At 43.6% G+C, this 25,777-nt stretch overlaps 2 protein-coding genes and 1 non-coding gene across 4 annotated transcripts; 1 reads left to right on the plus strand and 2 right to left on the minus strand.

Annotated features, from left to right (window-relative positions):
• Positions 1 to 1,002: 1,002 nt before the first annotated feature.
• On the minus strand, positions 1,003 to 4,848 carry RPL30 (ribosomal protein L30). The gene is made up of 5 exons (XM_033059333.2): positions 4,727 to 4,848; positions 4,588 to 4,638; positions 3,562 to 3,707; positions 2,335 to 2,465; positions 1,003 to 1,110 (listed from the first exon to the last, which is right to left on the minus strand). Exons 2-5 carry the CDS (start codon positions 4,606 to 4,608, stop codon positions 1,061 to 1,063), a joined length of 348 nt encoding a protein of 115 aa, XP_032915224.1. The 5' UTR covers positions 4,609 to 4,638; positions 4,727 to 4,848; the 3' UTR covers positions 1,003 to 1,060.
• Positions 1,333 to 1,467, minus strand: LOC117009186. Its single transcript, XR_004420438.1, has one exon. It is a non-coding gene; the product is annotated as a small nucleolar RNA SNORA72 (small nucleolar RNA).
• A 7,413-nt stretch (positions 4,849 to 12,261) lies between the features above and the next one.
• Positions 12,262 to 24,187, plus strand: ERICH5 (glutamate rich 5). Of its 2 annotated transcripts, XM_033070300.1 has the most exons (4): positions 12,262 to 12,319; positions 16,080 to 16,493; positions 18,436 to 18,549; positions 21,813 to 24,187. In XM_033070300.1, exons 1-4 carry the CDS (start codon positions 12,265 to 12,267, stop codon positions 21,833 to 21,835), a joined length of 606 nt encoding a protein of 201 aa, XP_032926191.1. In that variant the 5' UTR covers positions 12,262 to 12,264; the 3' UTR covers positions 21,836 to 24,187. The 2 variants fall into 2 exon arrangements, with proteins under 2 accessions (XP_032926191.1, XP_032926105.1); XM_033070214.2 differs by lacking the exons at positions 18,436 to 18,549; positions 21,813 to 24,187 and having other exon boundaries at positions 16,080 to 18,403.
• The last annotated feature ends 1,590 nt before the right edge of the window (positions 24,188 to 25,777 follow it).

A 25,777-nucleotide genomic window follows, 5' to 3' on the forward strand; every position in this document is an offset into this window, starting at 1 on the left:
TGCAAGCAGTATATGAATTCTGAAAGTATTACTTGGTCAATTCAGCTAGCTGCACACATTGAACAGTAAAACACAAACAAAATCAGCAAAATTGCTTTTATTCTGTCCACCTAAAAGTATCTTTAGGTCTCACTCCCTTCCTTTGACTGCAACTCATCCAGATTTGTGGTTTAATGGATAAATATATCAGCACTTCCTCCTTTGCTATCACGCACCTCAGAGTTTGCCTCTTGACTATCTCCAAATGGAAACACAAAACTTCATTCATTTTGTAACAGAAGTAGTTGCAGCAGAACTTAAGTGATCTCAGACAAGCTGATGAGTGAGCATGGATACACAACAGCAAGCTTTGAAAAGTACCTTGTGCTTTGGCATACTTTTGAATTCTGCAATGTTACAGGTATGCAGTCATGGTCTCAGAACAGGCACAAATCTCTAAGACACTGACATTCTCAGCGACTGTGACTTGAGAATACCAGCTCATCTGTCTCCAGTATCTTCAGAAAACTAAGAAAAAGGCTACTGCTTTAAAAACAGCTTTCTGAATTTAACTGGTATCCTACTGAAAGCGTGTATTACACATCTAGAAGCTATATCCTGTTTGCTCTTTTACAGATATGTACTCTTGGAAGGAAAAGACAAACGGAAAATGGGACATTAGAACTTGATTCACTTGGTAAAAACAGCATGAATTATTTTAATCTAAGTAAACCTTTAGGGTTCCCCACCAACTTCCCAAATTTGTTACTCTCCCTCACATTATGCCTTGTGTTTGCATTAGCACTACAAAAGCAAACACTAAGGAAGCCCTCTGGGATTTGACATCACACTTGCCATGATCAAGCCTTCCTTCACTTACCTCACAAGATCTACAATGCCTACAGAAAGAAAGGCAAATTTTGCCATGTGAAGGCTATTTCTAACAGAACAGAAGCACAGCAGTGGTAATGAATTTTCATTTATATAGTTTGTTCCCTAAAACCAACAAAATTATAATACAAATTTTTCTTTAAAGAGATCTGTAACCAGTTTTATTGTAGAAAAAACACCTTTACAGCATTTACTTCTCACTGGTTTGTTCTGGCATGCTTCTAATGATGTCAGAGTCACCTGTAAAACAAAAATGCATTATTACAAGAGGACTCACAGAAAGATATTTTTAGGAATAAAAATAAGACAAAACAACTTCACTCAAAATCACCACAGTGATTCTAGAAAAAGAAAACAACCTAAAAGCAACAGATAGTCTGCTTAGGAAAAAAGCAAATAATTGATAAAATCCACAAAAATACTTGTAACTGTGTTTTTCTAATCCAAATACAGTAATTATGTACCTGTCACCAGCATTTACAAAGCCAGGACTAAAACAACAATCTAGTCCTGGAGGACACAATGCATGGTTTTACTATAGCGAATGTCTAGCCTCCCCTGATCACAGAAATATCAGGACAGCGAGAATATTCGCAGTGTCGGCTACAGAGCATTAGGATTTACTTGCAGCTCCCACCCCACCCAAAACCAAACCTGAAAGTGGTATTTTGAAAATAACCTTTACAGCTACTATTTGAATACAAGCAAGCTAAATAAAATTTTATGAAGAAGTTGGAAATTCAAATCATTGTGACTTGAGAAACAGTTGGTTAAAGTTATTACAGAAACCATTAAACCTGTGCATATGCATTCTGGTCAACAGAACAAGGGATTGATTCTTCTCTTAAAACATTATGGAAAGAGGATAGGAATTCAACTACATATAAAGAATTTGAGCAACTCTCTGGGACAAAGACTGTTACCAAAGCATAGCAATTACATACAAACTTAGTTTTAAAATTAAGTTTTGAACATAATCGTCATTCCCTTGATGAATATCCACCTGCTTATTGGTTATTTTTCTATGTATTATTCTGGGGAGCAGGACAAGTCACAGTCCTTTGTCTCAAGATTAAGGACAGTCAAACAGGGCTGTTGTAAACAGTATGTTGTGCAAGCTCATGTCCTAACTGATGGTTCCAGAAACAGGTCACATACAGTTGCTTCCCAGACACTGAAACCTCCCTACAGACTGACAAGTAGCCAAAATGCTCACAGGGCTCAGCAGTAAAAGAGCTATGTGCAAGAGAAGCAGCAGCAGTCCTTCCAGGTTCTAAGAACCCTGGACTTACAAAAGAGCAGGACCTTGGTCAGAGGAAATTTCAAGTGTTAAACCTGATGGAAAAAGGCAGTGAAGTCTGTCATCACTCCTGTTCATCCCTTGCTCAGTGCTGCTACTCACAGGAGAAGGGAGGATCCACAGACTCCTCCTCATTTGGTCCCTACACTGCAGGAGGCAATTACCTGGGTCAATGATGGCCAGTGTGCACACTCTGTAGTATTTTCCACACGCTGTGCCCAACTCAATGTTGTTCCCACTATAATGATGGACACCGGTCTTGGCCAGCATAGCGTAGTACTCAATCTCCGATTTTCTGAAATCCAAAAACTGGGTGTTAACAGGACCCACAAACAATTCTGACCAACTGCAATACAGAGAGCAGCTTTAACTTCTACCACACTCAAACCTTGAGAGACTTTTCATTCCCACCCAGAGAAACACAGCTGTTTCCTGTGAGGCAGAATCACTTCAGGGTTGTGGCACAGGAACCTTTACTTAGGTGTCTGCTGAAGGTTTGTAACAACAAACCCTTCAGGCTGCTCCTACACAGGCTCATTTCTACATGGTAGAAGGATTCAGCACTTGCAGACTTGTGAAAGGTCACAGGAGCTACGCCAAAGTGCATGAACTAAGAGAGTTAATGTTGATGTGGCCAGATGCTGAACAGAGAGACAGTTATTGCAGCTGAGAAAGGAACCATGTATTTTAAAACAAAAAGTCCAATCTATACTGCCCTCTTTTCTCACTTCCACCAGGAGAGTCTAGTGGTCAATACCGCTCTCCAAGCATTTTGGGATCCTCATTAATATTAGGGATCGCTGCCTACTGCAACAGTCCTGCTAGTCTTCAAGTATCTAATTTCTGGGTTTTGCATTTACATTTTCTTGAGCCTGTCAATAGACCTCAACAACAAAAACGGTCCAGATATTCAGTGAGGAAAATGTCATATTAGTACAGATTACATTCTCAAAAAAGCAGTTTCACAGGCCAGGACCCCAAATTTATAACTAATTTTGACAAGTTTTGTGTGCTTCAAATATTTTAAATCAGTTATCAGTTGTCCTAGCTGTAAAATTATTTCCCAATACACCACTTTGGAAAAACATGGGAATTCGGCCCCCATCATACTTTTAGAAAACTTAATAGTAAGTGTAAAAACCTTCCAGTACTTGCTCTAATGCCAACTCCTAGAATTAGAAAGCCAGAAAAACACCAGGAAGCATTTTAACACTTCTAGACTTGAAATCATTACACAGCAAACTACCTGTTGCTTTTGTTTCAGAGCACTCTAGAACATGCCTGCAAAGCCCTCTGTATTAAGTCTCTGCAGCAATTAGCATGAAGCACACACTGCATTTGTGTGTGAAGAAGAAACCATCTCAGAATTGTTTTCTCACACATCTGCTTACCTCAAAGCAGGACAGTTGTTGGCAAGGATGACCAACTTGGCTTTGCCCTGACGAATCATTTTCAGAGTCTGTTTGTACCCAAGCACATATTTGCCACTTTTCATAACCAGCTGAAGCCTGGAGTTGATGGACTCCAGGGACTTTTTCTGAGGATGTAGAAAAACACTGTGTTACTTCACACTTTTGAAAACAATAGAGAAAATAACAGACATTTCAAACACATGCATTTTTCATAATCCCCCTATAATCTGAAACATTGAATAAGAAAGGCCAATCAGTTACTTGAGTACAAGAAAGCTTATGGATGGGGCATTGCTGAAACTGTGTTTTCACAAGTTCAGAAAGCTCTTTCTTACCCACGTATTTCTCAATAAGAAAATATACCTCAAAGCACTGTTGCTGCCATCTACATAAATCTGCACGTATCTGACAAGCTCTTGTCAAACTCAGCTAGTCAAGGCCAAGCAAGTACCACTTCGGCCTTGCAAATCTAAGCCAGTTCTACAGTCTGTCACTCCCCAGGAGGCACACTGAAAACGTTGCATGGGGCAGCAGAAAAAAGTAATTCTGTGCAATATCGAACTGATATTAGAACGGGGAGCGTGATGCTCATGACAAGTTACGCGCATCTGACGGATGAAGTCACCGCCTTTGACCAAGAAAACCGGATCTGTCAGAGCCAGTCTAAGAGAAAGGCCAGAACATGGCAGGAAAAGCAAAACTTGACCTCCACCCGCACTAGGACCTCGGCACCCCCTATCCATCCCTACAGCCATCTCAAGAGCTCTGCAAACACCCCGGGGCATCGCACGGGAGGGACCCGAGGACACCGCGCCCAGCGGGAAGCGGCCGAGGGGCGCGGCCAGTGTCAGCAGAGCACGGTTCGAGCTCTGAGGGCCGCGCCCAGGGGCTCCCCAGCACCCCGGGCCGCCAACCCGGGCCATGCCGGGGTCTCCCCGCCGCACCACGGCGCTGCCCGGACGCCCCGCCACCACGTGCGCCCGGCGCGGCCCCGCTCTCACTCACCGTCTTCTTCGCGGCCACCATTTTGCTGCCTCGCGCGGGGTCGGGCGGTACCTGGAACACAGGGGGACGGAGGGGAGCGGTCAGAACCCGGCAGCAGCGCCCGCAGCGGCCCCCGCACCCCCGGCCCGGCCCCGCTCACCGCAGACGCGCCGCCAAGATGGCCGGAAAAGGAACGAGCACCCAGCAAGCACCGCGCCAAGCCCGCGGCAACTCTCGCGAGAGCCGCGCGCACGCCCCGCCCCGCCCCACGGCTGCCATTGCGCCCGAACCGCGGCGGCGGCCCCGGGCGGGGCGGGGCCTCACTGAGTGGAGACGGCTCGTGGGCTAATGTGGGCGGGGCCTGACGTGATGTGGGCGGGGCTTGACTCGGCTGCGGGCTCGGCTGCGGCGCGAATTCGGCTCGGCTGAGGGGCGGGCTCTCGGTCTTTCCCATCCCCGCTTTTTCCCTCCTTCCGCTGAGGGCCTTTGAGGACTTGTGGCGCATCACAGCCTCTCAGACGGCTTCGGAAGCTGATGTGGGATGAGCTGTAGTGGCCTGAGCATCCCATCATGGAGTCACAGAATGGCCTGCATTGCTGAGGAACTTGAAGCTCATCTAGTTCCAGCCCTGCTGCCATGCCATCTTCTGCTAGGCCAGGTTGCTCAGAGCCCCATCCCACCTGGCGTGAATCCCTCAGGGGTTGGGGGACATCCATAGCACCTGTACCAGTCTTGACTATCCTCACAGTAAAGAGCTTGTTCATCTTTCCTGTAGGCTCCCCGATCAGGTCATCCCAAAGCCTTCTCCAGGCTAACCAATACCCAACTATCTCAGCCTTTCCTCACAGGAGAGGTGCTCCACCCCTCTAATCGCCTTGCTGGCTTCCTCTGGGCTCGGTCCAACAGGTCGATGTCCTTCCCGTGGTGGGGACTGCAGAGCTGGATACAGCACTTCAGGTGTGGTATCACCAGAACAGTGTCCCTGGGGACTGTCACGTCTAACACAGCCCCAGTTCTGCATGAACTGCTGGTCCCGATGGGACACAGCCCCGGCCGAGTCCAAGCCCAGGCACACACACAAGTTTTTTGCATGCACCAGCCCCTGAGCTTGGGAACAGCCTCGGGCTCTGTGTTAGCTAGTTCAGTTTTGGGCGCGCTCAGTGCAGCTCCCGCGCTGCCGGAGCGGTGGCTCTGCACTCCCACCAGCTCTGCAGTGTCCTTAGCCCATCCCCGAGCAGCTCAGTCCATGGCTGTGCCGGAGTCACAGTGCAGGGAAACCCTCCTGCCTGCCGTGCACTCTGCAAACCACCAGCCAGAAAACTGCTTCACTGAGCACACAAACACTGCACTGTTTGGGACCAGGGCCAGGACATGAGGCTCCCATTGTCAGGCTGAGGACATTTGGTCTTGATCCCACAGTGCTGCCCATCCTAGAACAAGCACCCCAGGCTGGGAGCAGAAGCTCAGCTGGTGCCTGCAGGGATGGGCACTGTGGATGGTCTGAGGTTGTGGAGGTTGCCTGTGACATCTCCAAGAGGAGCATCCACTCAGGGATCCAGCCACAGCCCAACAGGTCTGTGCTGGAGTGACTTTATGCTCTTAAAACGCTGCACCAGAAAGGCATTCCAGCGTGTGCATTTCTTATGAAATTACAGAACTAGCACAAGACCTTTGCTAGACTTGCCTAGGTTAGCACAAGCATGGGAAAGTGTTGTGCTTGTTGGCCTTGGGGAAGTGTGATGCCTTTATCAATATGGAATATGGAGCAACAAACTAAAAAGCCAAGACAAAATGTGTTGCATTCAGTTATTCTAGTATGGTTATGTTAATAGATATTATTTCAAATAAGGGAAATAATCTATAGCAATATACTGCTATGCCCTTCTCCTGGTATGGCTACCACCATGCTGACTTTTTCTGAGGTATGACCACAGACCTAACCAAAATATTTCCAACAGAATAATCTTCTCAGTGACAGGCAGCCTTTGGCCAAAATGCAAACCATTGTCCCAATCTTTATTTTTCTGGGTAACAACCTCTGACAGATCAGTTTAAGCATCTAAATTAACATCTAAACTGACACTGAGACAAAGGTATGTTGGAAAAAATGTTACCAAACTTAAGTGGAGCTGAAATATCACAAGTGAAACTCTGACATTGGTCTGTCTCTAAAGATAAAGTTCTCTGGGAATAGTGTCTGTATACATGTAAACATGTAGTATATAAATAAGAATATAAAAATGTTACATTTTGATGTGTCTGTATAGTACAATTTCATTTCTTGAAAAAAAAATAATTTCTATCCCTTTACAGAGTATGATTAAATCAATTTTGAAGTATATTTCAAACTTTCATTTGGCAACTGAAAAATAAACTCCATTCTCTGTCTCTTTCTTTTCCTGTTCCTCTTTTTCCCCTCGTCCCAGCCCTCAGGTGCATTGCTGTTATTCCCCATCAGATGTGACTTTTCTTTTATCTCTCTCATGAAGTCCTTGATGCCATTCCTTTTGGCTGTGGCAGGTTTTATGTCACCTTGCAAGATGTGGGAGCCCTGCATGGCTCCGGGAGAGGGAGCTGTTTCCACGGGTACCCTTGCAGCCTCCACTCACATTAGGAGAAAGCAACTTTGCTTAGCCTTTGTAAAACTAGTTCTTTCCACTAATGTGCTTTAAAAAAACCTCCGCATTTCTGAAAGAGCTTTCTGACAGACATTTTTGGCATTGGACCCAAATTCTGTCTCTAAATCTAGGTGGAATAAGGATTGTGTTGGGAGTGGTGGGAATATGTGCAGAAAAGGGCACTACTGTCTCTCACCCCCAAATCTCCCTTCTGTGAAGGCCTCTCCTGGGGGTCTGTGGACCATAAAATGTCCTTTATAAAGACAAAGGGCCAGTCCAAACCACATGAAAATTACACTAGAAGAAAGAAAGAAAAGGCTTTGGTCCCACTAAAATTTCTTAAACATTATACAGCTACTGTTTTGTTAAAACAGCAGCTGGAAGTGGATGGGCCTTGACAGCAGCTGTTAGAGAATTAAGGAATGAGGGAAGGCACATCAGAAAGTTTGGCACCCCGGCACCCTCAGCACTCTCAGGGATCTTGAGCTCCCCTCCACAACAAAGCTGTGATACAGCAGAAATGCCTGTAGAGAAACCCCAAAGCAACTTCTCTGTGTTACAGAACCCCAAGCACAGCCCCCACAAATGCAGTGGTAATAATATCATCAGCTTTTCATTACTTATCATAAAATCCAATTAACAGTAAAATGAGGTACTAAGAAAACAGGTATGTCTACTAATTATCTGTGCTGTTGTAGACAGTGTACAGTTAACTGAGAGAAAAGGTTGGAAATAAGAGAGAGAGAAGAAGAAGAAAAAGTCATTCTGAAGTCTGAAAAATGAGCAGTACATGGGCACCCTATGGTATAGTCTGGATCATTCTGTTAAATTCTCTGAACTTCTGAGGTCTTCATAAAGCTGAAGTGGCACTGCTGCTGATCCTGAGAGAAAGTGGGGATCACTCTGTCAGCCAGGGATGCAGAGGAACATCTGAAGCTGTACCCCTGCTCAGCCCCTTTCCCTGAGTGTCAGCAATGTGTAGAACTCAGGACTTGCTCCTTGTCAAAGCTGCCAGGTGCCTGAGATGGTAACAGGTACTGACCCATTACCAGGAAAGCTCCAGTAAATGTGTGGTGTGATTGGGAGGGATTTCAAATTGTAATCTCTGCTAAAGCCACTGCAAGAGGGACAGCATGTCTATAGCCACCCTCCAGGAGCCACAGCTCACATGCCACCCTGAATGATGAGATTCAATTCAAAAAAGAAGACTAGTCTTCTGACAAGCTAGGCCTATATCTTTGTTTCCCCAATATGTACAGAACATACTTTTTTAATAGGATGAAAATGTGCAAAAATACAGTCCTGCTTTGATTTATAGTCTGGTCGAGTCTCTGCACAATTACACAACAATGTTGTGTGAACACCTGCAGCCATTATTCTCTAGTTTTGCACATCAGGGCTATTAAAAGTGACAGATTGTGTTCCCTGATAATAATTGCATTTACAGCAAATGCAAACATGTTCATCTGATTTTCACAGGGTCGTGCACTGAACTATCCCCTGTATTGTCAGATAGACAAATGCAGCTCTTTGTTTCAGATCACTGGGAATTTAGAATGCCAGTAAGGCACAGGTCCACTAGATCTGAATTAAAACCGTTCCTCAGCCACCCTTGAAGCAGCCTTACTATGAGAAAGGAAGGAAAAAAAGAAAGGAGTTGTGGAGAAAAATGGGCCAAGTGCAGAAAGGTTATCTCACTAGGGAACAGGGAAAACCTTGAGGTTAAATACCATCTATTGTGAATATTGTGATATCTGCAGACCTGGATGGATTTTCAGCCAATAAAAGCATGCTAAGAAATATGTGTGTATGCATACATATTATACATATATATACATAAATATATACATTTGTATATCTGTATGTGTAACCAGCTTAAATCCAGTGCCAGTACAATGAGAAACAGCATTTCTAAGGGCAAAATTGTGCAGAAATCCACAGGTGCAGATTTCTAAAGATAGTAATTAGTTTAATGAGAAAATCTTCAGATTGCCTCCTTCCCAGGAAATTACAAGGCATGTACTAGGAGCTAAGTTTCAAGGTCATTGCTATCCCAGGCTAAACAAATTGCTGCTTCAAAGGCAGCTCTCTGTGGTTCATAAATCAGCATCACAGAACAGCCTTCAATGGACCTACAGATATTTGGATCAGTGAAACATTTGGCCTGAATTATTTGACACAGTAAACAATTTAGAATATTTTATTACTTGTTTAGGTACTGGTCATTCTGTAGAGAACAGCCAAAGAGCTGAGTAAAGAAGTCACAAAAAAGAAAACTCTTGATTAACATAATGTTTTGAAAAGTCACTGTGATTTGGAAAGTCACAGAATTGGGAACTATCAGAAAATAGATATAAATTTAATAGCTGCAGTAGGAGTAATATCTAAAATACTAAAAAATCTTAACAGCTAGTGAGCTTTGGAATGAGTGCAACAAGTCTGCTCATTTAGTACTGGCATGGAGAACTTAAAAATTATCAGAGCCTTAGAGAAATCTTTGTGCAGTTTACTTTTGGAAGTATTTAAGAGGTCATAGGTATTTGTTACTTTACCTCTGAATACACAGCTATCCCTGAATACTCATAGTTTACATTTAATTTTAATTTCCCAATTTGTATTCCTGAATAACATAACTAGTTCAATATAATTGTTTAGTTTATTTGGGGTTTGGGGGTTTTTTTAGCTACTTTGGTACTGCCTTCATTTGGGGCAGTACCAGGGTGGTTTGGATTAGAGAAGGCAGTAGGTCTGTGGAGAGGTGCCCTGTCAAGGGGAAGGGATGGGATGGAAAACCTACCAAGGATTTTCATCAGCCAGCATCATGCTGCAGACACTGTATCACTTGCAGGAATTTCTTTGGGACTCTGTACAAGCTCTGTACAATCCTGTGCTCCCAGACGTAGGACAGTGGCAGAGAGGCAGCTTGTGGTGATCCCAGGGAAATGTGGTAGTGCCGAATGCTCTGCGGAGGGCACACGTAGTCCCAGCCTGGTCTGGTCCCTGGCAATCCAGCTGAGGTGCAGCCTTGTCCCAGCGTGGCCCTGCCTGTGTCCAGCTCCAGCACTGGCTCTCTTATGTCCAGTCTTCCTGCTGAAAAGATGGAACTTCTCCTTCATGCAGGAGAAGGGAAGACCATGACATTCTTAATTAGTATTTGCGGGAGTCACCTTCCATATGGCCCTTGGTTTCTCATTTCTATTTCTGTATCCTATCCAAGGCTGTTTAAAGAACATGAAGTACAGAGCACCCCTGGTGGGCCTTGCTGCCAGTACACACTGACTCGTGTTCCCTCTCTCTGGCCTTGTAAACCTTCAGTTCCTTTCTCTGCTGTTTAAATAAGCCGGATGGTAGGTGTACTCTGCAGAACTCACCCTTTAGGACTGGGAGGGGAGCAGGTACAAAGCTCTACAGGCAAGAGAATGAACTGAATGTAACTTTCCCTTTTTTATTTTCCTCAGGGCCCAGTGTTTGATGAGTCTGTCCTGGTGGCCCATCCTGCTTCCTTTGTTCTCTGAGAGATCACAGAAGAAAGGTGAGATATCAGGTGTTTCCTGGAGTCTCAGGCTTTCTCCTTCACAGTCACAGTCACTTCTATTTCCTACCTGTGGTAGCAGAGCAGTGGGATGCCTGTGTGTCTTCATCTGTGCTGTACAGGGAATCCCCACGTACTGTGTAGGGAATTGACCTCACTCCCACCACAGCAGTCAGGATTTCACTCCAGCAGCATGAATGTTAAATATTTCTGAAATTAATTTTTAGGTTACTAAGCCCTTTGTTGGACTTCTGCTTTTGTGGTCACACAGCAGCATGTTTTGGTACTCCTGAAGTTACCAGCATTTCAGTGTCTAGTGTCTCATATAAGTCTTATATATAGCCACAGAGAAACCTAAAAAAACTACAGTGGATTTTTTTTTCTGTTATTTTTTAAAAACATCCTGAAAATTAACTCAAACTGAAGAAGCAGAAGCTATTTTAAGAATTATTAGAGTTATTGCTACTGCTCTACCTTGGCTGTGGAACATTACAAACCCTGGACAAATATCCAAATACAATAGGATTTGTAGGATTTGTCTGAATAAATTTCTGGGTGGATAAAAAATGTTCATTTAGAAGAACACATGATTAGTCTAAATTGAAATAATCAAATATGTCTTGGGTGCAATAATTACATTATCTGCTTTTGCAAGTAAATATGTGGCAAAGATTCTTCATTCTTACTCCCTGGGAAGTTTTTAGGCCACCTCAACTTTCCTGGACATCTGTTGATTTGCCAATATACAAATACAAAAACATTATCTTTATTTTACCTTTCAGGCTGATGGTAAGAATGTTACAGGTGGCCACTGAACCCAGAGGACTCTGCAAACCAGGGATTCCTTTTTGCCTCCGAATTGTGGAGAACCCAGGGGTCCGTTCGTCCCAGTGCCACGGATGCATCCCGCAGCTGTTCCTGAGCAGGGAGGGCTGGCAGCGAGGCTGCGGCTCCTGGCTGTGAACGAGCACAACACCCCCGGGATGCCCACACCACATCCAGTCAGTGCAGACAACCCAGCCCTGCTGCTCCTCTCGCGGCTCCGGGCTGGGGCTCCCTACAGAAACCCCACAGCCTCAGTCGCAGGGTCACAAACTCAGCCACATTCACGGACCGGCAAACATCGGCGCGGCTCCAAGTCCTCTGATACCCCTGCCCAGACCCGGACCCTCGTACCCGGGCTATGGGTCTCCTCTGCTCGATGCTGTCGTGGCTCAAAGCTTGCTAGCGAGGTTTACGTGCACATCCCCAGGGTTAAACTCCGGGGCACACCGACCTGCAGTCCCCTCCCGCCTGCTGCCACTCACACTTGTGGCATCCTGACACAGCGCAGAAATCCGCCCCGGGGCAGGCACGGCCGGGCTGAGCGGCGGGGGCGGATTTAAGGCTCCATCGCCGGGGCCGCCCCCGGCTCCGTAGGTCGGTTCTGCCCGGCGGCCGCGCCAGCCGCGCTCCGACCCGACGGGACCTGACCCGACCCGACCCGACTCGGCCCGACCCGACCCGACCCGGCCGTCGGGAGCGGCTGCAGAGCCCGCCCGCCCCGCCATGGGCTGCTCCAGCAGCGCCCGCAGCCGCCCCCAAGAGCCGCCGCCGCTGCCGGGTGAGCGGGGCCGGGGGAGCGGGGCGGGGGCTGCCCGCGGAGACACCTGGGGATGGGGGCCGCGCTGTTATCGGGGTGGTCCCGTCCCTCCCGTCCCTCCCGTCCCTCCCGTCCCGTCCCGTCCCGTCCCGTCCCGTCCCGTCCCGTCCCGTCCCGTTCCGTCGCGGGGAAGGCGCCGCAGGTGCGCGTCCCGCAGAAATCCCGCGGGGCCGGAGCCCGTCGGGTTTGCCTCGGCTTTTCATTCTGCTCGCGCAGGAGGGAGCTGCGCCCCGTGAGTGATGGCTCCGAAACTGGTGTTTCTTGTGAATGAATGCCTAAGTCCCTTCCGCTCCACTCCACTCCCCAGGCTTTTTTTGTTGGTTTAATTTCCAGACAGGTCCTGCTGTTGGTCCTTTTGTATAGTACCTTGTCAGTCTAGTGCCCTTTATTTCCCTCTTTAAAAGAATAGTGGATATTTGACCCCAGAATCCTTCCTTTTTCTTACAAAGTCCACCCCGACATAGTGTGCAGCATCGGCAATGTTCCTGCGGCTTTAATTGGCTCAAGTCACAGCAGACTAATTTTATGAACAAGGTATATTTGTAGGATGTTCCATAAGAATATTCTTGCTATTCAGTGGAAGTAAAACAAAACTTTTTTTCCATATTCATCATATTTAGCTCTTTGCTCCAAGGAAGGTTTGGAAACGCTTCTGTAAGAACCTGAATGCTGCATTTACAGGAATTGTCTTCTCAGAAAGATGTATCTTGAAGGCAGATACAAAAAAGTTATTTGCATTTCATTTTGCTGCATTTTTTCCAATAGTCTTATGATCTGTTGTTGCTGCTCTGCCTGCAGCATCCATAGTTTTGTGTGTTGTAGGTTTATATCCTGTGTGTTGTCTCGTGGTGCTGTGGCTTGTGACTGCAGAGAGGAGAGCAGGTTGTGTGGGTGAGTGTTGCCTGTGTCACTACAGAGCCAGCACACACCTGCAAACCGAGGAGCCCTGCTGGAAGTATCAGGGAAGCCTCTTTATGCTGTACCTGCTGTCTCCTTCACCTGGTCAACGTACCAATTCCTCTGCCTTTCCATCCTCCACTAAAAGATACCAGCACAGGAACACTAAAGGGCTCAAGGAAACAGCAGAAGTATTTTCTTCTGAGTATTTTCTGTATAGAAGCATGTTCCTGGCTGGATAGGTCATGAAATGTAGTAAATATATACACTAATGTCATGGTAAGGATGAAGTGCAGTTTGTAATTACAGCTGAAAGATCTGCATTAATTTGGCAATAACTAACCAGGTATGTTTTACAATTTTCTGATTTACTTTAATAAGAAAAGACCATTTAAAAAGCCCCAAGACTTCTCTAAATAAGTTAATAGAGAAATATGTATTTCATTTTCTTCTGTTGACATGTAACTCACAAAACTTTGAGGCCTTTCCAAAAGGAAAGGAAAAGAGAAATTACTGTAGCCATGGCCCATTCACATTCTCTGCATTTTTCTTTGTTTCTCCAGCTGAAATAGTCTACAGCATGGAAAATATAAATTTTAAATTAAAAAAAAAAAAAAAAAACTAGAATAGAAGGAATCCTAGGAATGCTGACTGCCACATGATGTTCATTTTTCTTGGGGATAAAGGTATTGAACACATTACTGAGAGGATTTATTTTTTCCATATAAGGGAATTCTTTGCATATCAGATGAAAATAGAGAAATGCTTCCAGGGTCTCCAGCAGTGCAGATCTTGTTTTGCATGGCAGTATTTTATAATCCAATTTATATAAAACATTTTGATGTAGAGAGGGCTAGCTGGAAGTTACATGGCTGATGTTCGTAGGAGCTGACAGAGATTCTTAGAATTCAATATTATATTTGAATTGCTTCTTCTACTGCTAACATGAATTATTAAAACTTTATATAACATGCTAATTTTCATGGCTCATTTGTTTCTGTCTGTCGGTTTTAAATGCTCTCTGTCCCTCTGGCACTGAGCAAAGTGTCTAAAGGGATGAAAAATAAAAATGTGAGAAGATCAAATGTCTGGTCTCTGAGCATACATTGCTTTTTAAATCACTGCTTAGAATAGCTAAAGTCTAAGATTTACTCCCTATTATTTTGATTGGGTATCTGTTTCACCTTGAGCTTCATTTTAAGAAAAGGAGTGCTTGAAAGACAAGGTGTGATAGAGATCTAGAGAAAGTAATAAGGGAGATATATTTGCTGTTTTTCATAATGCAAGAACAGGGGATGTAAGTGGGCTGCAGCCCCCATTACCATTGGATATGTGGGGACTGAGTGTAAACCGATTGAAAAGGGTTGACTGAACAGGTTGACAGAGAAATTCCACTGACAGATTGACACTCAGCCCCCTGGGCTGGGGCCCTCTGCCCTTTCCTGCCCCTCAGCAGCTGTCAGAAGCAGGGTCTTGCCCTGGGTGGGGGGGGTCTGCTGTCCAAGATGTGAAGCTGAGTTTACCTCCTGTTGTTTGAGTTGCCATACCCCTGTAGATTTGGAAGGGTAAGTTGAAACTTGCATGGTTTGACAGTTCCTGGAACAAATGAGATTTTATCTGTCTCACAGTTGAAATTGCCTTTTGTCTGTCTCAACAGTCCAGATTCTCAGTTCTTGCTCTTCTTCTGGCTTAGCCATCCTTCCTGGGTCTGTAGGCACATGCTGACTAGGGGACACTGGCTGGGAAGGTGTTTTGTTTGAATGTCTCAAAAGAACTGTAAACTTACTTTAAGGGCAGCAGTGTTCAAGCAGATGTTTTAAGAGCAGGGTGTACTATTTTTTCCTGTTCATCTATGTCCATATGAACATACACAGATGTGTTCATCTGTGAACAGTATCACATGGTTCTGCTTACTGCCTTTGATAATGCAATCATCATTTTCTCAGAATACACAGTTTTTCCAGTTTTGTAATTATTATATAAACAGATTTCATGCTTGAATTACCAGGAATTTCATCCTGACATTCTTCAGGAAAAGGTTAAGTACAAGATCCTGTCAGACTGAATTACATTAGAATGTCAGTAAATCAGTCTGATAGGTAGGTATAGCTCATTTGAGTCTTCACCTTTTATGCTTAAATACCTGTCAAAGCAATTTGGTCAGTTCTTTATGCATAATTTTTTTTCTGCCAAAACCCGTGGTTTAGTAGCCAAGAAGTTGATGAAAGAAGCAGAAGTTTTAATTTGTTTAGGCTTCCTGTTGTTGATTTTTTTATTAGACAAATCATAATATGAATGGTAGTTTATTACTGAAAAAGACAGACAAAGTGGGTTTTGTGCCCAAAGTGGACACTGCTCATCCCCTGGGTTCTCAGGGTTTATATTCAGTCCATCTGAAGGTACCACCAGAACTTCTCACATGCAGGATAGCAGCTCCCTCACACTCCTCACATTGATCCTGTGCCTGCTTTGGGGCAGGAAAAGGTGCTTCCTTGCAGTGTCCCATCACCAGCAAACCACCTGCACACTGCAGATTCATAAGGGAAAATGTAATAGAACATAGACTTGGTCTCTTCATATACAAATGTATTGCATGCATCAAATGAAAACTTATTAATCTAAGAGCAGCATCATCCTCTACTGGATATGTGTGGATATGTGCAGCAGACCTGTGAGGGAGTATTATCTGTAGCCAGGAGGGAGCTCTTTGACAGGCAGTGCTTGTGTGGTTCACTGTGGGTTTAGTTGTCATCCAGTTTATGTGCCCATTCAATAATTAACTGTAATTCTCTTTTTCCTTTCCTTGCCATACTGTAACTAAAAGCATCATCAGGTGCAAACACCCTGACTGCAGATGACCATGGAACTACAGCTGACCAAACACAGCTGGACCCAGCAGAGTATGTGAGCCTTGCCTCTGAGACCAGCCCAGGCGAGCAGCTGCCAGGAGAGGAGGCTTCAGCCACGATCCTGGATGTGGAGGGGAACACAGAGTCGGTCAGTAAACGGGAGGAGCCAGAGGGCACTGAGCCCCTGCCCGCAGGAGAGGAGGAGAGCTCTGAGCTGCCCTCTGCGTGGCGAGAGGAGAGCAGGGGGCCTTCACCACCAGCACCAGAAGATGCTGGGGCACCATCTCCAGGAGCAGCAGAGGACAGTGGGCTGGTAGAGGACAGTGACAGCTCTGGAGGGGAAGTCATCGAGAAAGTACATATTACTGAAGAGGACCACCTCACTGAGGGTAATATTTGTGCTTTCATAAATTCAGGAGACCAAAATTTACCTCCAGGGACTTCTGCATGGGTCCTTTTGGCTTTACTAAGAGCCTCAAACGAGCTTCTGGAGTCAGAATTTGGTCCAGGGAGTCCGTATGATGTGAGGCATAGAAGAATGTGGCTGGGGAAGCCTCGGATTTACAAGTCCAAGCTGTAATAAATTTAATCAGCATTTCCACCTCTTCTACTTCATTTCATGTTCTTTTTGCTCTTAGCAGGTAAAATGTCCCACCATACCCCTCATTTAAAACATTGTGTCTCTGGGTAGCTCAGACATTCCTTAATAGAGCCCAAAGGCTCTATCACTTAGTCACATGTACTAATTACAAACCAACTGTCCTTGCACACATAAAGCTGGAGGGTGCATGCTTGGATGTAGAAGAAAAAGCATCTCTTTGATGCAAACTTGGCATGTCCAGTCTGTCCTAGAAGCTTGGCTACAAGACAAGCAGAACAGAAGTAGTAGAGGGACACAGGGCTGCCTTTGCACAAATGCTTGGAGATGACTGGGTGGGGAGAGAGAGGCTGTGTGAGGAAGCAGTGGTGCCTGAGGTGATGGGTATTTCCCTGTGCTCCGGAAGGACCTTTAGCTCCTTCCTGGAAATTGCAGGCTATGCTCGTCCTTGGGTTAGTGCCCAGAGGACATGGACTGCACATCCAGAAGATCAACATACTTCACTGGAGGAACCAAATTTCTCCTAAATGGTACAAAGTAGATCAGTAAGGAATCAGATACATTCCTGGGGTCGCTCTTCTTCAGGGAATTAGTAGGTGAAGCACACGAGGAGTATTTCTCTGCAGGGAGGCATCCTCACTCCACTTTTGCCTTAAAGAAGTGGGAGGTGCAGAAGGACTCATCTGTGTGAAGTCCAGAGCCAGTTATACACACTGCCACTGATCCTGTGACCTTGTGCTGCATGTCTCTGGGCTGGCTATATGAATCTTATTCTTTGCATCCCAGTAGCTGAGCATGGTCGTTGGATTGCTTTGTCCTCTCCTGTGTCTCTTCACAAAATAATTTTGTCCTCTACATAAAATAGGCATCTGTCCTTTGAAATAAAGCCTTGTTTTATGTAAGCAGCAAATGACAGGTTGCTCACCTGTTAAACACACATCCTGCCCAGCTGCACACTCCAATTTCATTATTCACCATTTCTAAGCCTCAGGGCAGTTGCCAGAGGCAGAGCAGCACACCCTGGACCTTGCACTGTCACCTCTTATCAATAGAAACATGTTTACAGTTGTCTGGCTGGCTGGAGATGAGTTGTGGGGCTTTTAGCACCAAGTGATGTGTGCAGGGCAGGTGAATGAAGCTTTTGGGGAAAAGAGTTTTGCTCCTATTACTTCCAAGGTAGAAGCAATACCTTAACTTGTGTGCATTCTCTTTCCAGAGGCATCTGATGAAGAAGGGATTTTCTATTTTTATGCTATGGTACATATGATACTTAGCATTTGTTTTGCTTTCCCTTTATGCTTCCAGAACTATGGAAGGAAATGAGTTAGGCAGCAGCTTGCCTGGGAAAGCAGGGTTTCAGCCAGACTTGCATGTTACCATGTTTTCTATTTCTGTTTTGTCCAATTGCAAATAAAACTGCACATCTATGAAATAAAATCCAGGAAAAATAATTTGAACAGAAATAGTACTCATTATGTCCTTTGGATACAGCATCAAGGGGATTTTGTGAAAGCATTAGGAGAACTTCATGGGCATGAGACAACCATAGAGCTGGATGATGAAAAGTGTTTGGGATCATCCTGTTTGTTCTCTGTGGGTTCATTCGGGGGGGTACCTTGGTAAGGGGCATTGAAGAGCTGACAAAGCAAAATCAGGTTTAGAGAAAGGAGCTGGGGCACTTGGTACTTTTACTTAGTGGATCCTAATTTGATCTCCATGGTTACCATTCCCAGGTGAGACGGGAGAACAGGTGGAAACTGAGCTGCTCAGTGAGACAGTAAGTAAAGGGCCTGAAACAAAAGAAGAAACAGGAGAAGCTGTGGATAGTGCAGCAGCGACAGAGATAGGTATGTTGACAGAGGAGGGAAGGACCATATGGGTTATTGTTTAAGAGACAGCAAAGACTGTGCTGTCTTAATGAGGATATCTTGTTATTCCCCCATTGACATACAGCTGCTTTCTGCATTTTTACACAAGAGAGTCAAAAATACTTTACATTAAAATACATTTTTGGAAGCAATCATTTGGAAGTCATGCTTTTTACATGGGTCAGCTTTATACAGTACACCTTACCAGTGATAACTTTTCCCTCTTTGGGAAGAATGATAGACTGTAACACGCAGTCTTGGAAAATAAAAACCTTTGTTAAAATCATGACTCTGCTCATTATTATTTGCAGGCTTGTTTTTGTAAGCTAAGCTTTAATGCTGCTTTGTGATTTCCATTCTATGCCAGTCATTTTAGATCCCCTTGTTCTCCCTATCAGCTAAAAGCAGTGTGATGCTGTGGTGAAAGCACATTACACAGCATATTCAATCACATGGTAGGAAGGAAAAGTCACAGGACAAATGAAGTTCCTCTGGAAAACTGTCACACCAGTGAAGAGAAAAATTCAAGGGGATAAGATTGTACCTCTGGTAAACTCTGAGATTATGGTCAAAATTCTGTCACCACAGTCTTGCTACAGAAGTTATTTCTTCTTCTTTCTCCACATTCACTAAGAACCTCACACTTGAGTCTATCATGTAAGGTGTACATGTGCCCCAGAAGGCAGAATTAGAATCACAGAATTATTTAGGTTGGAAAAGATCTCTTAGATCATTGAGTCCAACTGTTAACTCAGTGCTGCCATCACTAAACCCTGTCCCTAAGTGCTGCATCCACACGTTTTTTGAACGCCTCCAGGGAGGGTGATTCCACCACCACAGGTTACCCTATGGTATTGCTGGAATGTGGAAAAGGATGAGCAGGCAATGCAGACAACTCCTTTCCCTCAGAAAATGTTATTGCAATAGCTGGAATCACCTTCTCCCTCTCCTTCCTAACCACTAGCATACTTAGTCATGCTCAAAATCTCCCTGGGCTAGTGATACTTCTGTAACTCAGGAGAGAACAGCTTCAGCAGAAAGGGTGGCAGATACCTTACACCAGTGTCTTCCATGACTTCAGAGGAACCTCTTGCACATGGGCTGAGCAGTCTTTGGTTCCTTCCCAATGCCAGTATGTGTCACAGCCTTAGGGCAGGCAAGACAGCTTGTTGCACTGCTGCTTATGCTTCTGCTAGAGGGCTAAGGGAAATGGTTTTCAGCATAAGCACTGCAGTCTGTAAGACAAGTGGTGGTCAGGCAGTTTGGTCAAGACTTATGTGTCTGTATGACCTTGTGATTACCCAAGTAAAATTAGATCAGCAGTGATTAAAAAAAAAAGCTCACCTCCCTTTAATTTTCATGTTTGACTCTTGCTCATCTTTACAGATTGTTACTTTTTAAGCTAGTCCATGAAGACAAGCAGTTGGTGGCCATTGACAACTCTTCTTTTGCAGAATCTTTAAATTTATGTCAGATAGCTTTGCCTATTAAGTCAAAACAAGTTTAATCAACCAACTTGTTTTTAATGTCTTAAAATTATGTCTTTTTTAAAAAGCTCCTATGCTTTTGCAAAGAATCATATCTCTGTGCTTTGAATTCAGCAAAGCACTTAACTTGATTCTAGGAAACCTCAAAGAACATCTTCCTGTTGCTGAAGAGTAAGAAAACCATAGAAAGGCTTGGGTTGGAATGGACCTTAAAGATCACCTAGTTTCAACCCTCTTCCCATGGGCAGGGATGCCACCCATTGGATAAGGTTAGTCAGGGCTCCATCCAACTTGGCCTTGAACATTTCCAGAAATTACACCCAGTGATGACTACAGCTTTATTGAAATTCTTCCTGCATTTGCCTGCTTTGACAGTATTCTCCCCAACAGTTTTGTAAGGGAGCAGAAAGAGCAGTCCTGCTTCTATGTCTGTAATGCATTTCAGAGGATGGGAGTGCACTGACACAGCTCAGAGAACAGCTGCAGGCAAGAGGAGCAAACAATGCTAAGAACGGAATGATGACCATGTAAACCTGGGATTCTGTTGTGTAAGGGAGCAATTCTTCCATTGTGAAAAGATATTGAAGAAATAAAGCAAGATTCTGGACAGGAAAGCAAGACTGCTTAAGGGAATGGAAAAATTCTTACTTTGATAGACATCAAAAACATTCACAGCTTTGTCTCTAGGAGGGTATGACTAAGAGGATACAAGCTGATTCCAGTTTAAAAAAAATAGGGCTCTAAAGGTAGCTGATGTCCACCTAAGAACAAGAGAATGCTCAGTGACATGCTAAGTGTGTTGAATTTGAAACTGTTAGAGTGAGCTGCCTTTTTTCATGTTACATTAATAGTCTTCTTAGTCACAGAGAACCACTGCAGTTGGATGTCTTTCATCGGTCACCTTCATTCCCATGCAAATTTCCCACCTTTCCCATGTTCCCTACCCACCCTCACAGAACACCACAATTCGGTGTGAGGAAGTCCCTCATTCTCATGTTCCCTACCCTTGCAGAGTCTTCTAGCTGGGATGGCCAGACACTGTGATTTCAGCCAATGACCCCTTTGGGCACTATCTTTCAGCTGTCAAGTGAGCCTCAGAGCTGCTCAGCTGCTGATGGCCAACAGTAGCTTCAGAAGCTGGACACAGTCCCCAGCCATACTTTGTATTGGAATAGCTGAGGTAGGAAATACCTCTGGAACTTGTTCCTGCTCAAAGCAGGAACAGGTTGTCCTCTTGGGTTTTGCATCCCCAGGGGTGAAGACTCCATCAGTTGTGGGCAACCTATTCCCATAACTTAACTGACCTTACAGAAAAAATAAATCTTGTATTTAAGGGTAATACCCTGTACTTCAATTTATGCTCTTTGTCTCTTGTCCTTATTTAGGATTTACTGTCCATGAAATGCCTGTCTCTATGCCAAATCTGACTGGAATGATGTAGTGATTTCAAAAGTTTTTAAGATAAAAAGCAGCAGGGTGAGGAGGAGCTTGAGACTATAGCAGTGACACACAGAGGTGATGTTAATGTCTGTAAGAGGAAGACTGTGTATGAACAGAATGGGGAAGAGGAAGCAGAACCAGTGGTTGCTTTTAGGTCCACACAGAACATTCTTACAGATGTGGGAGAAGAGCAGATATCCCCTTCCTCCTGTGATACTTCCAGGGAAATTTCATTTTGAGTTCCTGTCAGATTTAGTGAATATCAAGTTATGCCTTCAATTAATTGCTACATTAATTTTTTTCCATGTGTTTCAGAGACAGCTAATAACAAGGAATAGAAGTTATGTCTCAATGAACATCCTCTTCTTGTACCTGCTCTTCTGTTCACATGAATATTTTAAAATTTTATTGAGTTGGGAAAATAGAAAGGCTTTTATGGATTGAACCACAAGCTGCAGACACATGAAAAGAAGGCATCGGAAAAAGTTTTATATAATACAGACTTTTTGAAGTCAAGCTGCCAAGACTTCAAGTGTTTGAAATACCCAAACTTTTGTCTCCCTTGCCACAGAGTGCCTTCTATACACACCAGAATAATTTTTCAACAGCAGTATGATGATTCCTTTTTCAATTAGGAGTTTTTCCCAGGTTCTGATAACTGACTTCAAATCGTTGAAACCTTCAACCAACATTATATAGGATAAAGAATAGAGTGTAGCTTTTCTGTCTTTAAATGGTTGTAGGCAGTTTCTCTGAATGCCTGGATTATCAATGTAGGCAGCTGCTGAAGTGTACTGCATGCAGGGGACTGGCAGAGGAAAGTGCCCATTTACCAAGCTCTAACTAAATGCAGAAGTGAGTTTTCCAGAAAACAGAAGATAACAGAGTGCAGTGTCCAGGACCCTGAATGCTGCTCACTCCCCATTTTTAAATTCAAATTTATTGACGGGATTGTAGTACAATATATGTGATGACTTCTGCAGGAGCAGGGAGAAGAGGCATTTTTAACTGAGTAGGATGTTTTAGTTGTATAAATTCTAGAAGATAACTTCACAGCTGTTAATATTCATGGTCAATAATACCTGTCTTTAGCTGTGTAGCTCTCCTCATATGCATTTATGGATTCTAAAATGGATTTCCAAGAGAGAAGTTATAAATCTGTCTATGAGACCAATATAAGCCTGTTCCCAAAGAAAAGGTTACCTACTATATATTTAACTGTAATGCTGTCCTCCTGGGGAAATATGCTATCAGGGACTGTATGGGTAATTTTCCAAAATGCTAAATAATAATTTTGAAGATGAAGCTGAATGGCAGTATTTTCAAACAAATTTCCTGTGAAAACAGGCCCTGGATATGATTTGTGCTTTGGGTGAGATAAAGAGTAGAAATTTGTTCTGATGGCGAATGTTATAGCATCACAAAATCAATTAGGTTGGAAAACACCTCTAAGTTACTTCAGTCCAAATGTTGCTTGAAGACCACCTTGTCAACTAGACATGGCAGTAAGTGCCACAGCCAGTCATTTCTCATCCAGGGATGGTCATGCCACCACCTCCCTGGGCAGTCCATTCTAATGTTTAACAACCCTTTCTGTGAAGAAATTCCTCCTGATGTTCAACCTGAACCTCTGCTGGCACAGCTTGAGGCTATGTCCTGTGCAAAGGGACTCTATGTAATACATTTCTGGGGACTATGTTTACAAGATTCTCTGGCATAAGGATGTAGGACATGGGGAAAAGGTCAGTTACCTAAAAATGGCAAGCACGATATTGTTCTTTTATTGTACTAAAGGACTTAACAAAAATCCTGTCAAATTATACAAGTCCCCTCTACGAGATAATTTCATATTGCATGTACATGTCTGATTCCAGCTGACTCTGGTTTGCATTAAATAATCTAATTTATATCCTTGGCCTATTAACCTTTTGTGTAAGCTGATAGTTCTTGGCTGTATCACTGAACCTAAGGTTTTCTGCTTAGCAGCATTCTTATGAACTTGTCAGCTTCATTTAATGTCAGCTTCCTGTAGGCAACACCCTAACCCAAACGCTTTTTCTTTTTGGAAATTTTTGCTAGGTGGATGTCACTTTTAATTTTAATTTTAATTTTTAGTTTTTCTAGCCTTCTGTAACAGAGAAGCTAAAATGAGCTGCTAGTTCTATTAAAAAAATCTACTGACATTAAAGCGAGCATCAAAAATTCAAACAGAAGTACTCGAAGTTTTTATCCACATACCCAACCCATTCCAGAAAAGAATCCATGAAAAACAACACCATGAACTTTTGAGAGCTGAGGATTTGAGGAATAGGTACTGAGCAGAATGAGAACCTCAAAGTGACATAAAACTGGGCTGGGTCTACAGCCATGTCCCAGGATGCCCAAAGCACTTCCATCTTCAGCTGCATCTCATGGCTGATTTCCTCCTGTGAGCAGGGAATTCAGTTCAGCCACCAGCACATGTGCCAGCACAGCCCCACTCTGAAACACAGGAGATTAAATCGGCAGAGACAGGCTGACTACTGGCAAGATCATGAACTGCAGTCTGGCAAGCATTAAGCTATTTTTAAGTATAAACCAACAAGAGCTCTGTGAGAGAGATCAGTAGTATTCATAGCAACAGAGGAGACTGCACTTGGAAATAAAATGTGAAGATACAAGGGAGTCAAAATGACCTGCTCACCTCAGAGTCATTCTACCACTGTGGCAACAAGGAAGACAGGTGACTATGTATGTTCTTCCTCACTGTTCAGCTTCTTCAAGCCACTAAGCAATGCAGATGAAAACAAGAGGAATATAAACCAGTCAGTGACTCAACAGTAGCAGTCTTTATCAATCATCTTCATCCTTATTCTATAATCACAACAGGAGATTTCTATTTTTCCTTTCCTAAAGAGGAAATATACTTGATACTATGTTAAACATGAAAAGTTAAATCACCTAAATTATCAAAATGTGCCTGCTAGAATTATGCTGAACACTCCTGCCCTGAGAAATTAGATGTCCCTACCACGGAAATTTAATTGAGATCTCATGGTCTGGGAGCTACCAAAGCAAGTACTATGGAGAAAGAGCCAGTTTGTTTGCCTCTGCAAACCTGGGACTACACAGAGGTTGCAAGGACCAGAAATTGGTCTCACATTAAAGGCTGGGAAAAGGATATGCTCCAACATTTGTATTTACAGGATACACCTCCAGCTCTTAAGCAACATAATCCTTTTTTTTTTTTTTTAATACAGTCAAGGATTTTTGATGATTGTTTTGTATTTCATCAAAAGCTAAACAATCTTCAGCCCTTAACTTCATCCAAGGTAGAAGTAACCACTCCTCACTGCAGAAAGTGCTGGGCAGTACACTTGAAAGAACAAACTTAATTTCCAAGCTAACAAGCAAGTTCTGGTAGAATTTTTTTTTCGAATTACTAAAAAACACAGCCCTAGAAGAGGTTAAATTTTGCATCCTGCCAGCTCTGTGCAGACACACACACATACACGCTGTAGGACCTCAGAAGATCCCTGCCCATCTGGCTGGCTGGGGTTGGCTCTTTCACTCAGTGAGGAGCTGTTTTTAGGTAAACACTGCAGCAAGAGGAAGTACTGGTAAAAGATTGGGGGAAGTTCATGTGGTTTAAGACAACACAGTTTTATTAAAACGAGGTACTGAAATTTATTTTTTGCATTGTTTAATCTGCAGAGAATATAATAATTTAAAGAGTCTTACTAAAGAAACACCTGGTAGAACGTACTCATCTCAGTACTTTATACATTGCTTTACTTTGACAGAAAGACAGCCTGTTTTGCTGTGGTTTTTTAGTTACATGTGACAGAAACAAATTTTAAATGCTGAAATCAGGATGCCACAAGCTGAATTGCAACTTTGTATTTTGTATGCAACTCAGTCTAGCAAAGGAAAAAAAAAGAGCAGTTTTTAACATACCTCTATTTAAAACTGGATTTATTAAATGTCTATGTAGTTTGCAAATTAAGACCTAAGAGATTGGCTTCTCATATTGGAGAATCATGAGTGTTGGCCTTTTTGTTTTAAATAATAAAATTAAATAATATAACTCTGCTTAAATAAAATAAATGTTTTACACTTCTCTGTGGAAGGCATTTTTTTTATTTTGAAAACTGTGTTAGAGCTGTAAATAAGAGAGTTCATTTCAGTTATTCTAGACTTCCTGTACCAAAAGAATACATATCAAGAAAATGTCTTGAATGGCTTTGATTTAAATATATAGTCTAAAAACTACAACTGCCTTCACCTGAAGAATCATAAAG

This window comes from Catharus ustulatus, chromosome 1 (assembly GCF_009819885.2).
Source record: "Catharus ustulatus isolate bCatUst1 chromosome 1, bCatUst1.pri.v2, whole genome shotgun sequence".
NCBI classification, from domain to species: Eukaryota; Metazoa; Chordata; class Aves; order Passeriformes; family Turdidae; genus Catharus; species Catharus ustulatus.